Source organism: Mastomys coucha, unplaced genomic scaffold, assembly GCF_008632895.1.
Source record: "Mastomys coucha isolate ucsf_1 unplaced genomic scaffold, UCSF_Mcou_1 pScaffold20, whole genome shotgun sequence".
In the NCBI taxonomy this organism is placed as follows: domain Eukaryota; kingdom Metazoa; phylum Chordata; class Mammalia; order Rodentia; family Muridae; genus Mastomys; species Mastomys coucha.
In genome coordinates, this window is record NW_022196903.1 from 140,571,642 (window position 1) to 140,588,505 (window position 16,864).

At 39.4% G+C, this 16,864-nt stretch overlaps 1 protein-coding gene across 3 annotated transcripts in view; it reads right to left on the minus strand.

The window, feature by feature from the left end:
- Positions 1 to 857: 857 nt before the first annotated feature.
- The window catches only part of Ints13 (integrator complex subunit 13), a 31,892-nt gene continuing 15,885 nt past the window's right edge, over positions 858 to 16,864 (minus strand). The window contains exons 6-18 of one of the 3 annotated variants that reach the window (XM_031383898.1): positions 15,312 to 15,402; positions 13,599 to 13,727; positions 11,982 to 12,066; positions 9,322 to 9,411; positions 9,035 to 9,124; positions 8,146 to 8,324; positions 6,950 to 7,120; positions 6,528 to 6,682; positions 5,794 to 6,024; positions 4,248 to 4,387; positions 2,551 to 2,686; positions 1,298 to 1,375; positions 858 to 1,200 (exon numbers count right to left, since the gene is read on the minus strand). In XM_031383898.1, coding sequence (XP_031239758.1) covers positions 1,161 to 1,200; positions 1,298 to 1,375; positions 2,551 to 2,686; positions 4,248 to 4,387; positions 5,794 to 6,024; positions 6,528 to 6,682; positions 6,950 to 7,120; positions 8,146 to 8,324; positions 9,035 to 9,124; positions 9,322 to 9,411; positions 11,982 to 12,066; positions 13,599 to 13,727; positions 15,312 to 15,402 — 1,615 coding nt within the window. In that variant the 3' untranslated portion in view covers positions 858 to 1,160. The remainder of the gene's footprint in view (positions 1,201 to 1,297; positions 1,376 to 2,550; positions 2,687 to 4,247; positions 4,388 to 5,793; positions 6,025 to 6,527; positions 6,683 to 6,949; positions 7,121 to 8,145; positions 8,325 to 9,034; positions 9,125 to 9,321; positions 9,412 to 11,981; positions 12,067 to 13,598; positions 13,728 to 15,311; positions 15,403 to 16,864) is intronic. The other 2 variants (XM_031383899.1, XM_031383900.1) reach the window with 2 other exon arrangements.

Consider the following 16,864-nt stretch of genomic DNA (forward strand, 5'->3'; position numbering starts at 1 on the left):
TTTTTTGAGACAGGGTTTCACTGTATAGCTCTGGCTGTCCTGGAACTCACTCTGTAGACCAGGCTGGGATTAAAGGCAGCATGCGCACCACCACCCGGCAAGCCTCATAATTTTTATAGTGCACATCACATATAGTAATAAGACTTTTGCCTAAGCTGCAATGACAAAAATAAATTAGGATTTACTGGGTAGATTTGGTGTGACTGCAAGTGTGCCTGTTTTTCATGCTAATTTAGAACCTTACAAACACAATGTCTCCTGGACTCAAAATTCCACTTTAAGCACTCAGGAGATATAGGACAAACCTACAAGTAGTTCAACACCAAGACAACACATTTCTTATAACATGTTATGAGAGTCCAGGCAAGAAAAGCATGGGAAGAAAGTTAACACAAATGTACCATAAACCACGATGTTTCTGAGATAAAGGAAACCAAAGTTCTGCCTGGGATGAAAACCTCACAATGCCTGTCTCTTCTTTTGTGAAGTAATTTCCTTTGTACTTACTTCCCTCCCTTTCAATATAAAGAGTCAGTGGACAATAAAAATGTATTATATCAAACTAGTAAAGTCACACTGACTACATGAAAATTCTGGCTTCGATGGGTAGCAGACACACACATGAGCACACTGAGGCAAAGCATCTCAAACAAACCAAACCAGCTTCTCCTTAGAGGAGCGCTCACTATACAGCCTGGGGGCGAGGAGGAGCGCTCACTATACAGCCTGGGGGCGAGGAGGAGCTGTATTAATACTACAAACCTCACCAAGAGTCTAACCAAGCTTTATAAATTCTTGAAGTTGGCCATTACAATTAAGAGAGTAGTATCTTTTTTTCTAAAGTAACACTCCAACACTTGGCATTTCAAACATTTTAATAGTTTTATTTGACCTAAGAATTTTTTAAAAAACATTTCCAGAGGGAACACCTTTTACCATAAAATAAACTGTATGGTCTGGGAGGGCAAATCTCAAATGTATATATTTTGACTCTGCCAATGTCAGAATTAGTACAAAAAAGATAATTTGTTGAAATTCTTTAAAAATGTAAAAACCAGTCCAAGCAACATAGCTATACAATCTTACTGTAAAAGTACTTATATCAAATTCTGCCAAAATATTTTTCACAATATACTAAATTTAGTTTCTCAAGTCATTCTTCACTGGCGGCTGGCTTTCCCATTTTCTGTTGTCTCCATCCTGAAAAATTTAGAAGGAGGAAAGTGAGATGGTGATAAAATATTTAGTAGCAATTCACAGTTTTATCTACTTTTACCCATTGGAACTAAAATCTAACCTATTCACAACAGGAGAACGTGGGCACTTTAAGAAAGGGATTGAAGTTCGGGGTCCTCCAGTCAGTCCAACCTCCTCACTGTGCACATGAGAGAAAGGCGAGCCTGTAAATATCAGGGCACTTTCCTAAGGTCCCCTCCCTACCCAACTCTGCTCTAAACATCAGGGCACTTCCCTAAGGTTCCCTCCCTACCCAACTCTGCTCTAAACATCAGGGCACTTCCCTAAGGTCCCCTCCCTACCCCACTCTGCTCTAAACATCAGGGCATTTCCCTAAGGTCCCCTCCCTACCCCACTCTGCTCTAAACATCAGGGCACTTCCCTAAGGTCCCCTCCCTACCCCACTCTGCCCTAAACATCAGGGCACTTCCCTAAGGTCCACTTCCTATCCCACCCTGCCTTCTCCAAGCAAGGAAAAGGGAAGTCTCCTCCATTTAGTCAAAGATTTCTACAAAAGGAATTCCTTTAACAGTGTACTATAGGAGAATATCTTCTTGAAACAACTGATTAAAACAATCATGTCTTAAATTTATTCTAATATTTTAACATTACATAGATTCAGTGTGTGGTTTTTACCCCCCTGAAAAGATAATGCTATAAGTAGCAGACAGCTTCATAATTACAATCAATAAACTGGGCCTTTGAGTGCCAAGAGTCTAAAGAGGTTAATATCTTTCTCCTTAGAGACAATGTAAGTATTAACTCATAATAGCAGAACAAAACTGCTGACCAAAAGCCAGCAGTTTCATCATGGGACTACACAGTCAACAAAGCAGTTCCACAGGAAGTTACACAAACCCATTCATCAAGGGACTACACAGTCAACACAGCAGTTCCACAGGAAGTTACACAAACCCATTCATCAAAGGACTACACAGTCAACACAGCAGTTCCACAGGAAGTTACACAAACCCATTCATCATGGAACTACACAGTCAACATAGAAGTTCCACAGGAAGTTACACAAACCCATTCATCATGGGACTACACAGTCAACAAAGCAGTTCCACAGGAAGTTACACAAACCCATTCATCAAGGAACTACACAGTCAACACAGCAGTTCCACAGGAAATTACACAAAGCCATTCATCAAGGGACTACACAGTCAACACAGCAGTTCCACAGGAAGTTACACAAACCCATTCATCATGGGACTACACAGTCAACATAGAAGTTCCACAGGAAGTTACACAAACCCATTCATCATGGGACTACACAGTCAACAAAGCAGTTCCACAGGAAGTTACACAAACCCATTTTCCTCCTTAAGGTGTTGATATAGCTCTGCTCTGTTATTGACAGAGTTCAAACGCCCAGCAAACTCCTGGTGCTTTCTGGAATTGGCAGTGTTTATTCTGTTACTCCACAAGGATAATAAGGACACTGGCCCTGGTGTTAGAGCAGAAAGAAGAGAAAAAAGCAGAAAAATTACTACTTCAAGATTTAAAAATGTAACAAATTTAACCCTCACTTCTGTTGTTCACTTTATACTCTTCAGGCACTGTACCATGCCCAGAAAGTCGGACAGGTTTCCACCAAATCCACAGGCACACTTAGAAAAAAAGCCTTAAAGGCAGTGTAGGTAGACATTAGGCACACAACTGGCTTTGGGGGGACAGAAGGTGGGAAGTCTTTTCCAAAGCAGATGAAATGGGTTTAAGGAATGCTGTTGATCAGAAAGCACACAAAGATTTAGCTTGTAAAACAGAACAAAAGACATGAAGGTGGGAGGGGCATCTAGGGATCAGAAGAGGGAAGCAGGAATTGGGGGCGGGTATGATTCAGATGCAGGTATGAATTTGCAAAGAGTAAAAGAAAAATCTTTAAAGTATAACTAAATTTCTCATTCTAATCCATAGTGGTATATCCAGCATGTGAGATATGTAATTATCTCAGTAGACACCAATTTAAACCCTCTTATTTCTAACTCTAGCAAAGGTCTGAGAGGCAGGCATCAAACCACCTTAAGGTAACCCCTGCTTCCCCAAATGCAAGGACATTAGTGGCTTGAAGAATGAGTGTGTCCCAGTACACTGACTAAGGAGTAACTAGCCTGCCTACTCAGAGGATGACCTGCCAATAACGCTGGGCTGCCCTGCTCCTGATGGCTAGGAGACACAGGCATCAGACAGTCTGACGATTTTCCATATACCCTAAGAGGACTGAACCCAGGATACCTTCATGGACACTAAGGCCCAGAATGACATCAGGAACTCGAGTTTAAGTCCCATCATTTAGACCTAGAATTGCTTCAAGAAGAAATTTACTTTTCTCAGCCTATAAATAAGGTTAAAGGTTTCATGGTGAAAATATGGTCTTTAACAGTATCTTCACTTACGCTTGGTTATACGTCACTACTAAATGAGTAAGTCTCATCACATTCTTCCCTGGGTACCATGAGTTGGGGGAGAACGAGTATTTCTGTCTTTTTCACACATAAGATCTAAATGTTATATGTATGCACATGCACATATGAATGTGGAAGAGAGCTTTCCATGTGTATGTACATGCACATGTAAAAGTGAGAGGGGTATGAAGGGACTAGTGAAGGAGAGCAGAGGCAGAAGAGCATCTCATGTGGAGGGGAACTATGAGCAACAAACCATGATATACTGAGTAAGTATTTCACAATAAAACCAATTATTTTGTTCATTAATTTAAATGACTAATGATAAAGGGGCTTTGGGAACAGTCTTCCTCTATAAGCCAGCACTCGGCAGTTCCAGGAACATAAGAAGATTTAAGCTTATAATTCACAAATTCTTAAAGTATAGATTTTATATAAAGTATTGCTTTTTTAATATTAAAAATATCTTCACTTCCAAGGACGTAAACAGCATCTCCGGGCATCCAGGCGTCAGTAGCTCTTTCTCACAGACACAATATGAAGTAACACTGCGAAACAAGCACTTAGCCAAACTGCCCAGGCCACTCCCAAGGTTATCCTCACCTTTAGACTTTTCCATGTGTGGTGTCTCATCCGTTTCAACAAGGGGCTTTTTGTTTGGAGGTTCTGGAGAATCAGGCGAGTCCTTTATGACCTCTGCTTCAGCCGACTCCTCTCTCCCTCGTTCTAAAATCCCTTTCAATCTGGAAGAGGGACAAATAGTGAAGCACAGTGTAATTTACAAGTCTATAAACTAGACTAAGTATAGACTACAAGTAGCTACACTACTGTGTCAGTTTTTATAAAACATACTGGATCTCACAAAAGAATCTAAAGATTATATAAAGTAGTTTAATGAGTTCAACACAATTTTATTTCCCTTTATAAATAAAGTTTATTTATAAGTAACAGTTCAGGAATTAGTCTGATGTAAAAGTTAAAACCAAACCAGGAAACTTAAGTTAGTAGTTAAAGAGGTTAGAAACAATGTAATTATAAACAAGACATTGGCTCAGTGTGTGTGGAGAGGTGTGTTCTCAGGTGTTCTTACCTGCAAGCCTCATCATTCTAAAGCTCTTCATTGACACAGTCTCGGTGTATAGCTCTGACTAGCCTGAAACTCTCCATGTAGACTAGGCTGACCTAGAACTCAGATCGACCAAAGTGTTTCTACCTGAGTAAGGCGAAAGGCCCTACTCTAAGCTTTTATTAGGCTTTCTTAGTAAGAGGAATACTTCTCATATATGCACAAGGCCATACAGTGCAGATAAGCTAGAGCTGAAGTCAAGTGCATTGCTTAAACTAGTAAAGTGTTCTACCTCTCTAGAAATGATGAGGACTGTAAGAACTACTGTCAACATATTCCTACAGACCAATGGTGAAGGTGGTAGACATGGAAACATTTATGCAGGAGCAGAGATCTTCCATGAATTCGTAACTGTGAAGGCAGAGGCTATTTGTCACTATAATAAATCTAGCTGTCTTGTCTGATTTGTGGCAAGGACATAGAAGTTGATATATTAATATATTTGTTAACTTTTAAATAAAGGTACGGGCAATTCATACATGTGTGTGGAAGTCAGAGGACACCATGCAGGAGTCAGTTCTATCCTTCCACCATGTTGGTCCCAGGAACCCAACTCAGATAGTCAAGTGTGTCTTCAAGGGGAAAGAGTGTGCTGATTAGGGATGATGTCAAAATTAGGATTGCATGCTGGGCCGCTCCAAAGGGCAACCTGAACCTAATTCATATAAGATAGCATTTTCCACACTGTGCTGTGATCACTGAAGTGTGACCTATCTCTAAAATAAGGCAGGGTGTTCTTTCAGGATGAGGTCTTATGACGAATGCCTGGCCAATGACTCACTAGACATAAAATTATGTTTGTGAATTTTACAATATTCAAAGCATATACTGGTATCAAACATCAAAATGATAACCAGAAGCTACTCAGGAAAAATTAACACAATTTTGCCATAACAATAAAAGTTCATAACTTTTTAAGGCACAGAAAGATGGGGTAACTAAGAGTTCAGTTAGCGTGGACAAGCACATACTGGATGAAGTGAATGTGTGACAGGCCAAGGTGTGTGCTAGGAGACAAGTCACCTGTCTGCATCCGGCCGTGGCTTTTCCGTGCTGTGCTCCTTCCCGGCTTGTTCGGACTTGTCCTCCCTGTCCTCCCTCTTCCTCCCTCGCTTCTTCCGCTCTTCTTCTTCTGGGGGTTTGCTTCTACATGCCATCAGACACTCCAATACTCTCTGATGCTTCTCAGAGTTGCTAATATGGGCTCTGACAAGAGTCTCCAGTTCATTCCACATGATCCGGTACTGTTCATCTCTGGAATAAACATCAAAAGCAGCCTCAGAAATGCTCCTGGTTCTATTATCTAAACATTAGGCACGTGCTATGGTAAAGGAAACAGAAATGGAGTTGTATTTCTTTCCTCTTACTCCATAGTTAATAGTGGAACTTCACCGGGCAGTGGTGGTGCACGCCTTTAATCCCAGCACTTGGGAGGCAGAGGCAGGCAGATTTCTGAGTTTGAGGCCAGCCTGGTCTACAGAGTGAGTTCCAGGACAGCCAGGGCTATACAGAGAAACCCTGTCTCAACCCTCCCCCCCCCAACAAATAGTAGAACTTCAAATTATACTGTAGCAATGCCTATCATTATATGTCTCCATCATATGGTACATACACCTCCTCAGATAATTTACACAGAGGAATTATTTTACAAAGTAATGTCTGTCAAGTAAACAAGGTGTATGAAGGCGTTAAGGAAACAGGGTGTATGAAGGCGTAAGGAAACAGGGTATATGAAGGCATAAAGGAAACAGCATTACCTTTTAGGTCCCTTTCCTCTGGTACCAACTGTAGAAACAGGAAGAGGATCATTCTTCCTTTCCATATCAACTAAGTTGTATATAGTTTTCTGACAGTTTAACACATCCTCTTCTGTCAAAGACTCTTTCACAATGACACCAGCTAATGGAACTACCTGTTAGGTTAAAAGAAAAAAGAAAGAGAGAAAGAAAAACAAAGAAAAAAGAGAAGGAAGAACTTGGTTTAAACTGACTTTACAGATGGTCACACAGAGGGGAACACCATAACTGCTGCTTTTGTTCTTAGTCACTAATTCTTCAGCCACAACAAACTCATGCTTCCTATCTTACTTGAGAAATGGCACCAATTACAAATTAAAGAAATTATTTTCTAAAAATATATTTGCAAATGCATACTAATCCAGAAAAAAAATGAAACTCACCGCTTGCATGTTGAAAATGGTGGTTTGTGAAATAATCATGGGCCAGTAACGGGTGTGCTTTTCTAACTGATCCTTTGCACGTTCCAACGGGATCTCTAGACTCGCATCAATTTTATATCTGGGGTCTAGAAAAGGAGTTAACCTGTTTTCCCTCATAAATTCACCAAAATCCTAATGATAACCAGATAAGACACAATTAGAAACTAGTCTAATGTTCCATCACAGTCCGTTTCCCTCATGTCCTCTGCCCTGTGAGTGCCAGCAAAGCCCTTTCTTTAACAGTGACCCACCTCACTGCTTGCCCCACCCCCTCGTGAAGTTGAAAACTATCAACATTTACACAATGGGAATGGAAGCATGCTCCACTTCACTCCTGATGTAACTGCTTTCTTTCAGATATGTGTGAGTGAAGCACATAGCAAGGCCAGTTTGCTTACAAAGAACTGCTTTGATAGACTATCAAAAGGATGAGTGTTAATCTTTGAATAATGGAATTATAGGTAAGTTAGGGTTTTTGTTTGGTTGGTTTTCAGATGCCTTTAGGTTCTCAGTTTTCCATAATGAATACTGATTGGCTTTCAAGCCCTTATTTTAATAACTACCAAGAAAAAAAGCCTAATAAAATAATTAAATTATATAATATTTGGTAGTTTATAAAGAGTAGTTATACATATAAATCCACATTTAAGTTCCACAACCATTTCAAAAAGGTAGCCCTGAAATATCAATATATGCAAAAGAAAGCACTAATTTAATCATATCCTCTCTCTAACTCCAATGCTTCAGAACCCAGACACTTTACAGTCACTGACTCTGTCACATGGCAGAGATTCAGTGATGATGGTTACTGAAACAACAATCAGCTTTTTTGAGACCGCTTTTCCCCATAACCTTAATGTATAGCAAGAACTCTTGCTAACACAAAACAAAATCTACAGAATAGTAAGTTTTATGGCAGGGCTGGAGAGATGGCTCAGTGGTTAAGAGCACTGGTTGCTCTTGCCAAGGACCCAGGTTAGATTCTCAGCACCCACGTAGTGGCTAACAACTGTCAGTAACTCCAGTTCCAGAGGATCCAACACCCTCGGCTGGCCTCCAAGGGTACCAGGTGTGCACATGCACATGGTGCACAGACATACACAGAGGCAAAACACTCATACACATACAATAAACATTTTTTTTTTAAAAAGTCTCACTGTAATCCGGTAGTCTGTGACTCTTCCTCCGCAGCCCTCACTAATTGAAGGAGGATCTTCTAGAATGGATCGAGAACTGCTAAGGACATGCAAAAAGATCTCTCCTCCATGGCTGCTAAGCATGTGACTGATGACTTTGGAACCTGACTTTCGTGGCTGCTCCAGCAACACAGATCGACCTGTTAGAAGCAAGATCAAGCTGTCAGTAAGGAAACTCAAACAGCTATACTTTAACCAGCACTGCTAAGCTGCTGTGTCTGTACTTCTCTCCTAACACTTAGCTTCTCTCAGACTCTTTAAGGTTTACACGGGCTATGTTCCCAAATAATTATAACGGTATATTTGCTTTACTGAATTTCAAGTTCACATAAAACTTTCCTCCTAGACATTCAAAATCAAAATGAAACTACTGAGGAATTCTCAGGTTACTAATGCTACAAAGTACCTGAGGGAAAGGCAGTCTCAGCCCCCACCCACAATGCCACCTTTCTGGCATAATTGTTTCTATTTCACATGCTGAATACTGTTGAATTTAGATTTTACATATTATGATAATAAAACTGAACATTATAATGAAAATAACTTTGGAAAAAAGACAGACCTTTAATCAACAGTTCCAAAACTTAAGGTTACCCTAAGCTTCCAAAAAAGTGTTAAGTCAGACCCTAAAGATCAAATTTCTAATAAAAATTCTTAAAACTAAGTTGGATAAAACTCGCTTAGATATAAAGCCTGTAAGTCAGAAAGAATGTAAATTTCTGCTCCCAGCAAAACTGTTAAAGGCTATTTCCAATAATATGAATTTAAAGCAATCTTGGCAAATAGACTATCATGACATGAATGACCCCACTTAACAATAAATGAAGGTAAGCCATTAAATGATGGTTACCATTGAGGAGAAAATTAGTGAGGCAGGAAGAAGGTCTACTATTTACATCCACAGGTGAGATTCGGTAAGCTCCAGTGCAATAGTGTAATTCTGAAATAGAAAAAAAACACTGACTTGAAAGAATATAATAAAATATCCTACACCTAAAAGAAAGAAAATTTTCTTACTGAGTCCCTTAAGGCAACAAAAAACAAAAATTCAAAAAGAAACTCGAGATATAACATCACACTTACAGACTTTTGTGTGCTCTAGCTCCTCCCCCCAACCCCACCCTGCCTTCTCCTTACCAATGCTGTTGGTCCTAGGTGTGCACCACTTCAGGGTCACTGTCTCTTTAAATGGCCCTTCTCTGCTGCTGCCCCCCGAGTGGCTGTCACCTTTTGAGAGGTCATAGAAACATTAACTTTACTAAGGAGGTCACCAACTTCAAAGTCTGGTTATTTAAGTTTTTAAAGTAAGTTTAAACTCTAGAAGAGAGAAGAGCTTTTTACAAAGTTTCAGTGGAAAAGGCCAAATAGAAGACGGATACAAACTACGGTTAGCATTGATAAGTAATTTCCCTCCAAATTTTTCATTTTATTTTTCATAATCTGGGTCACTGTCTTAATAGCCAGTAATAAAAATTTTATAGATCTCAGATATAATGGTCTCTCCCTGTCTATGCTAATAAATCATAAAGTAATATAGCCAGTACTCAGAAGGTCTAAGAGTCTAAAATGCACAAGCAAGCCCTCGTGTGTTTCTTTAGAGGAAGCATAAAGGCTCTGGAAGTAAGTATGTAAGGAACCAGAGTAGTCAATACCTTTGCCTTCATGAAACCTGCAGTGTGGCAGAGCAGATTTGTCAATCCAATAGTGGACAATTTTAAAATCACAAAGTTGACAAAGATACTTTGTTGAAGAAGATACTGTGAGACCTCCAGCAGAGGTCTGACCTATTCTAAGACTCTGAAAAAGCCTCCTTTAGATATAAGGTTTGGTTTAAGTTCTCAGAGAATGGTGCAGAAATTAAAGAAAAAAGGAGAAAGCATTCTGAACAGAGAGGATGGCAGATGTCAAGATCTTTGCAGCAGGGAGCAGTGAGACAAGAGAGGGAGGATCTGGCAATGTAGGCTGTGAGAACACGGGGTTACATTCTCGGTTTACCTGGGCAACCATCAAGAGTGGGTAAGTTTAGTAAGTTTCCTTGGGATGGTAGGTGAGAAAATAATAGGTTTCATTCAAGAAGCAGCTAGTGGTAGCAGAGATGCAGAAATGGTTGTATAGAAAAACATAAAATGAAATTAAGAAAACAAGATGATGAATTTGATATAAAAAGTGTCAGACAGCTGGGCAGTGGTGGAGCACGCCTTTAATCCCAGCACTTGGGAGGCAGAGGCAGGTGGATTTCTGAGTTCGAAGCCAGCCTGGTCTACAGAGTGAGTTCCATGTCAGCCAGGGCTATACAGAGAAACCCTGTCTCGAAAAGCCTCCCACTCCCCCCCCCCCCCAAAAGACTCAAATAGAAATGCAAAAACAACTGGACTATTCACTGAAAGTGCTAAGTCCCAGTCACAAAGCTTACCAACTGTTCTGGGAGTACTGAGTTTTAGATTAAGTACTGACATGAAGCAGCAGAATACATAGATATGGAGCTTTAGGGGAGATGCTTGGGCTAAAGTACAAGCCTACTGAGATCCTGCTCTGGTGTCTCTCTTCAGTACGGCTTGCCAAAGGATCAGAGTCATAACCACATGCAGCCTTCTCTATATATCACAGGGCTCCACTCCTATTGCCATGGGAGCCTTTACTATGGCAAAAAGGTACATAGGTGAAATGTAAAGGTATGGGTATGGCTAGTGCCTCCTGGGACCTCCCAGTCTGTGCTCCAAACTGTGGCTTTACAGGCTTTCACAGCAAGTGCTCCTGCACACTAAGCCATCTCCATAGACATAAATATCTCCATAGCCAAGAGAATGTTACAGTTCTTACAATCTCCTAAGTTAAAACAAAAGTCTTAAAAACTGACATCATCTCATGGGTTCTTAAGATCTCCATAACTTACATTTTCTACATTCCCTTGCTAACATCAGTAGATACATTTATCATAGTAGTTTTTCTCCTGCTAGTAATTCAGTCAGTGAATCCCAAGATTCCATAGACACATAACCCCAGCTGGCTCACAATTATACTTCAGAATGACTGCACACATGCTCAATGTCAGTCCCGTAACTCTGTCAGCACCAATCTACAGAGAAAACCCTCAGGACTTTAAAGTCTTCAAACCTTAAAAGTGTCACTCAACTTTAGGAGTGAATGAAATATTAAGATTCATCCTGCTATAGCATCTGCAGTTTTTAAACACAAAAAGTGAAATATAGAAACACAAGAGCTACTACCATGACAAAACCATTGCTAAAGCTCTTCCCTCCTACCCTAAAGCACGAGGATGCAGTGATGGAAATCACAGCCTGAAGGAGAAAAAGCAAACGCTACAGAGTACCAGTTCCACAGACTGTCATAGTTGCTCTTTGTTGGTGTGAGAAACACCATGACCAAAAGTAACTTGGGGAGGACAGGGTTTACTTCAGCATATAAGTCAGAGTCCTTCATTGTGGGAAATCAAAGCAGGAGCTGAAGACAGGAACTGAGAAGACCATGGAGGAATGCTGCTTACCAGCTTGCTTATCCTGGCTTGCTCAGCTATCTTCCTCAGAATATACCCCAGATCCACCTGCCCAGGGATGGCAGTACCCACAGTGGGTACATCAGTTAACAATTAAAGAAAATGCCCCACAAACAGCCACAAGCCAATCTGATGAAATCAATTTTCCAACTGAGATGCCTTTTCCCAGATGAATGTAATTTGTGTCAAGTTGACAGAAACTATGAGTGGCGCTGCATAAGAGTTTGGACAAAGATGAGCTCAGTCTGTGTGCTTGGTGAGAATTCTGGGTAAAGCCTCTTACCACTTCTCAGGAAATCTACATGTGCATCTTTGTGATGAAGTAGCTCCACGTCATAGTTGGCGGATGTGTTGGCATGCTGCTCTTCCTTTAAGCAAAGTTTAAGACATTTTAAATAACTTGGGTCTGCGTTCAAAGTAATGAAATAAATTACTCACTTTGCTTTTTGCTGAAAGTGAGGTCAAATATATTGTACAACATTAGCTAACTTAGAGGATGGTTTGTTCTCATTTATTTAAAGATGCAATACTTTCCAACAGTGTAACAAACTCTACTGAAGAACTATTCACTGAACACAGGCACAGGTAAGAACCTTCTCATGTCAGAATTCACACAAATGACTCTTCTAGAATTTTTTAATTTTACTACAAATGTATTTTCTTGCCAATAGTTTTAATACCCAAATATACTATCATTGGAATAATTTATTTATGTTGAACTTAAAATAACTCTTAAAAATAGGCAATAGCATCTTTAAATACCTGCGGTGAATTAATGAACACCACTTATTTAAAATAGCAAATACTAACTAATAAACAAGCTTAGTAACTTGTTTTTGATATTATCTATTAACAGAAAGAACACAGACTACAGAGGCACACAGTATCAAGTCCAACAAGCAAGCCACCTGCTGCCTTCTTGGCAATTCTGTTTCAACTCAGACCTAAGCTGGAGTTTGTTACAAATTCTTACTTGTTCACTGCCTCTCATCAAATGCCTGCTACAGGGTCTCCTAGAACAAGCAAAGAACCAGCCAACCACATTGGGAGGATGAAAAATGAAAATCTAAAACTTCTCATGCAATTTAGTATCCATGACATAATGGCAGAAGAACTGAAAACATGGCTGGGTACTGTGATTTACAACTGTGAGTCTAGCATTAGGGAAGCTGAGGCAGGAAGATCACACATTTAAAGCCATCATGGACTATAAAGTGAAACCCTGTCTCAATAATAAGCAAAAAAGAAAAAGTTGAAACTAGACTGCAAGAAAGTCACCATGAATTTTTAGGCAAAGTTGTTACAGTATGGACCCACTTTAGTGATGACTCATTTGAAGCTTACTGTGGACCAGATATTTGGCTTAGTCCTGATGACTTAATGACAGCATGACTAGAGTGACAGGCTCCTAAGAAAAGCCCACTGGTGTAACCATAGACTTACACCCACAGCTCTCTATGTAGAGAGCAAAATCAACTGGAAGCATGGGCTGTTTATCTAGTCAGACCTTTATCAACATCTTTACACTTGGATGGGTAAGAATGAAAGTACAGGAAATAAAAGATCCACTCAAATATGCAAAGTTAAATCTAATTATACAGCGCTCAGGAAAAGAATCACAGAGAAATAATTTAAAATATAGATTTTGATAAAAAATAATAAGAACATAGTTCTTAAGAATCTCATATGGTATGTTCTTATTAGAAATAGTAATAATACATTTTGTTCTGTGATCCTTTCTTTTTGATTTTCAGTATTTACTGACCTGTTCAAAGACACTGAATGTGGGCTAGCAAAACAAAATGTGATATGGGGAGAAAAAGTAAAGGTTCAATTAAAGTGAATAAGGCATGTCAAGCAAACAATTAAAAAGCACGGAAGAGCTCTCAGAACTACCTACCTTCATAGGAATGTTTGTGATGGTCGTTGAAGCCAAGTCAAAATGTTGCTGTACTAGAACATTCAACTTGGTAGCAAGATGCCGCCCAGCTCGGACACTATGGACTTCACTGGTCAAAACTGGGGACAACTGTAGGAAAGTACCAAGAAAGATAATCCACAAAGCATTATTTCATGGTAGCCCTGTGCTGAGTATTTTACTAAAGACTATTAAGTATCCAGTGGCTTTTAAAGATGGGCCAGGAGGATATAAAAGCTAGCAAGGACAATTATTTCATCAGTGAAGTTTCATATATAATATATGTAATCTGTTTACTATACTATAAGTCAGGAACTATGTGAGCCATTAGTTAGTCACAATACAGACACTCACTGTCCTCTTAAAACCTAGACTGGAACCATTCACTAAAATACATTTGTATTTTTAACTTCTGCTTGTTGATATGAAAATAGCCTTGAAGTCACAGAGATACTCTAAGAAAAACAACTCACTTTATAAAGGATAAAACTGCAAATAAAAATTAAGAAGGAGCATGGAAATCATAAATATCTGATTTTATTACCAGTATGAGGTAAGGGAAAATTAGTAAACTAACAAAATTTTATTAATTCCAGGGCACTAATAGTATATTTAATTGTTTTAGTTACCAAAAGGTAAAACCAACATATTGTATCACAAAAAAAGAGGCATAAAGTAATCAAGAAACCACCTAAAAATGATAGTCAACAACCTGAAAGTATTAACAACCTAAAAATATCATTAAATACAAAAATTCAAATTCTAAAGTAATAGTGGTGTACTGGCTGGTTTTGTGTCAACTTGACACAAGCTGGAGTTATCACAGAGAAAGGAAAGAAATGCCTCTATGAGATCCAGCTATAAGGCATTTTCTCAATTAGTGATCAAGGGGAAAGGCCCATTGTGTCTGGTGCCATCCCTGGGCTGGTAGTCTTGGGTTCTATTAGAGAGCAAGCAAGCAAGCCAGTAAATAACATCCCTCCATGGCCTCTGCATCAGCTTCTGCTTCCTGCCCTGTGTGAGTTCCAGTCCTGCCTTCCTTTGGTGATGAACAGCAATGTGAATGTGTAAGCTAAATCAACTCTTTCCTCCCCAACTTGCTTCTTGGTCATGATGTTTGTACAGGAATAGAAACCCTGACTAAGACAAGTGGATAAGGTTAAATTTTTTAAAAAAAGTTAAAAATTAGCATACTATTATACATTTACTGCAACTACATAATTGGATAGATTGGTATTTCTGAATACAAACTAACAATGAAGATATGATATGAATGTACCTACAAACAAACAAAATTATCTTTTCATTTAAAATCTTTCTACTTTTTAAGTTGGTTTCTTTGTCCTCTGAGATTAGAATATACTCCTTTTCTCAAAATGAGGAAAAATTAAAGTTACTGAAGTAACTAAAATTCACAATAAAGAATAGTAAGAAAATTATATGGATTTGCAACACATTTTATTAAAATAAGTGTTAGTAATGAATGAAAAACAAGAAACATGTAACATCTGTAACTACAACAGTCTATTCTGACTAGTTAGATGTTTGACGTATAGGTTTGTTCTCAGACTTTCAAATAGTTTCTTGGCAGAAAAAAACAGCAATGTGATCAGTTTAATGCTATCATTTTCAGCATTGCTTAATTTGAACTCACAACCATCTATCCATCTCTTCCTGTAGTACATCCATACTTACTTCTTTTTTAGGACGATCAGACACAAGGCTATCTTCACCAACTGGATAAGTGTGAATCAAGACCAACTCACATTTTTGAATCTGCATGAGACTTAAAAAAAACTTTCACTTAAAATGTTAGGATATTGTAAAGAATTCAGAGAAGCAATACTATTTATTATGATAAGGTTGAAATAGTTTATGTACATAATAAATAAAACAATAATTAGATATCACTGTAATCACTCTAAACTAAACAGTTACACAGTGTATAATGAATAATTGCATTCACTTAAATGAAATGCAAAACCTTTTCTCTGTGTATTTAAGTAATAAAAACACTGACTGTGGTGCCAGGTTACAACCATGTACCAGGGCCCTGCTTTTACATGACGTCACTGAGGCAATCCCACTCCTGCAGCCACTGGCAGATGAGATGCTCACTAGAAGTTACTGTGGGCCTTCCCATCTGACTGGGCTGCCCTGAGCAGACCTTGGGCACAAGCTCCACCGCCAGTCCCACAACACCCAGAGGAAGCTCCACTCCCAGGCACTCAACCACACCCAGGATCAGAGGTGAGGAGGACACAACATCTGTCCCAAAACCAGGAGTAACTGGGACCAGTGGGACCAGGCACACAGGAACTCCACCAGACCAGTGGCTCAGGTTCCTTCTGGTCTGTCTGGGCTGGTGCCCTGAGCAGACCTTGGGCACAAACTCTGCAGCCAGTCCTACAACACCCAGAGGAAGCTCCACTCCCAGGAGCTCTAACAAGCCCAGGGTCACAGGATCCCAGAATTACAGGACCACAGAAACAGATTGACTCTGAGGAGTCCTGACACAACCAGGATCACAAGAAGGACAGGCTCCAGTCAGATTTATCAAGGGCTGGTAGCACTAGAGATAACCAGATGATGCAGGGCAAGCATAAGAATATAAGCAACACAAACCAAGGTTACTTGGCATCATCAGAACCCAATATTCCCAGCATAGCAAGTCCTGGACACACTATCACACTGGAAAAGCAAGATTTAGATATAAAATCACTTCTCATGGTGATGATACAGGACTTTAAGAAAGACATAAGTAGCACCCGCAAAGAAATACAGGAGAACACAGGGAAACAGCTAGAAGCCCTTCAAGAGGAAACATAAAAATCCCTTAAAGAACTACAGGAAAACACAATCAAACAGGTGAAGGAAATGAGCAAAACCATACAGAATCCAAAAATGGAAATAGAAACAATAAAGAAATAAGAAAGAGAGACAACCCTGGAGATTCAAAACCTAGGAAAGAAATCAGGAATCGTAGATGCAAGCATCACCAACAGAATACAAGAGATAGAGAAGAGAGCAAAGATTCACAACTTAAAGAGCCAGTAAATATCTTCAACAAAATTATAGAAAACTTCCCTAACCTAAAGAAAGAGATGCCCATGAACATACAAGAAGCCTACAGAACTCCAAATAGACTGGACCAGAAAAGAGATTCCTCCCGTCACATAGTAATAAAAACACTAAATGCACTAAACAAAGAAAGAATTTTAAAAGCAGTAAGGGAAAAGGGTCAAGTA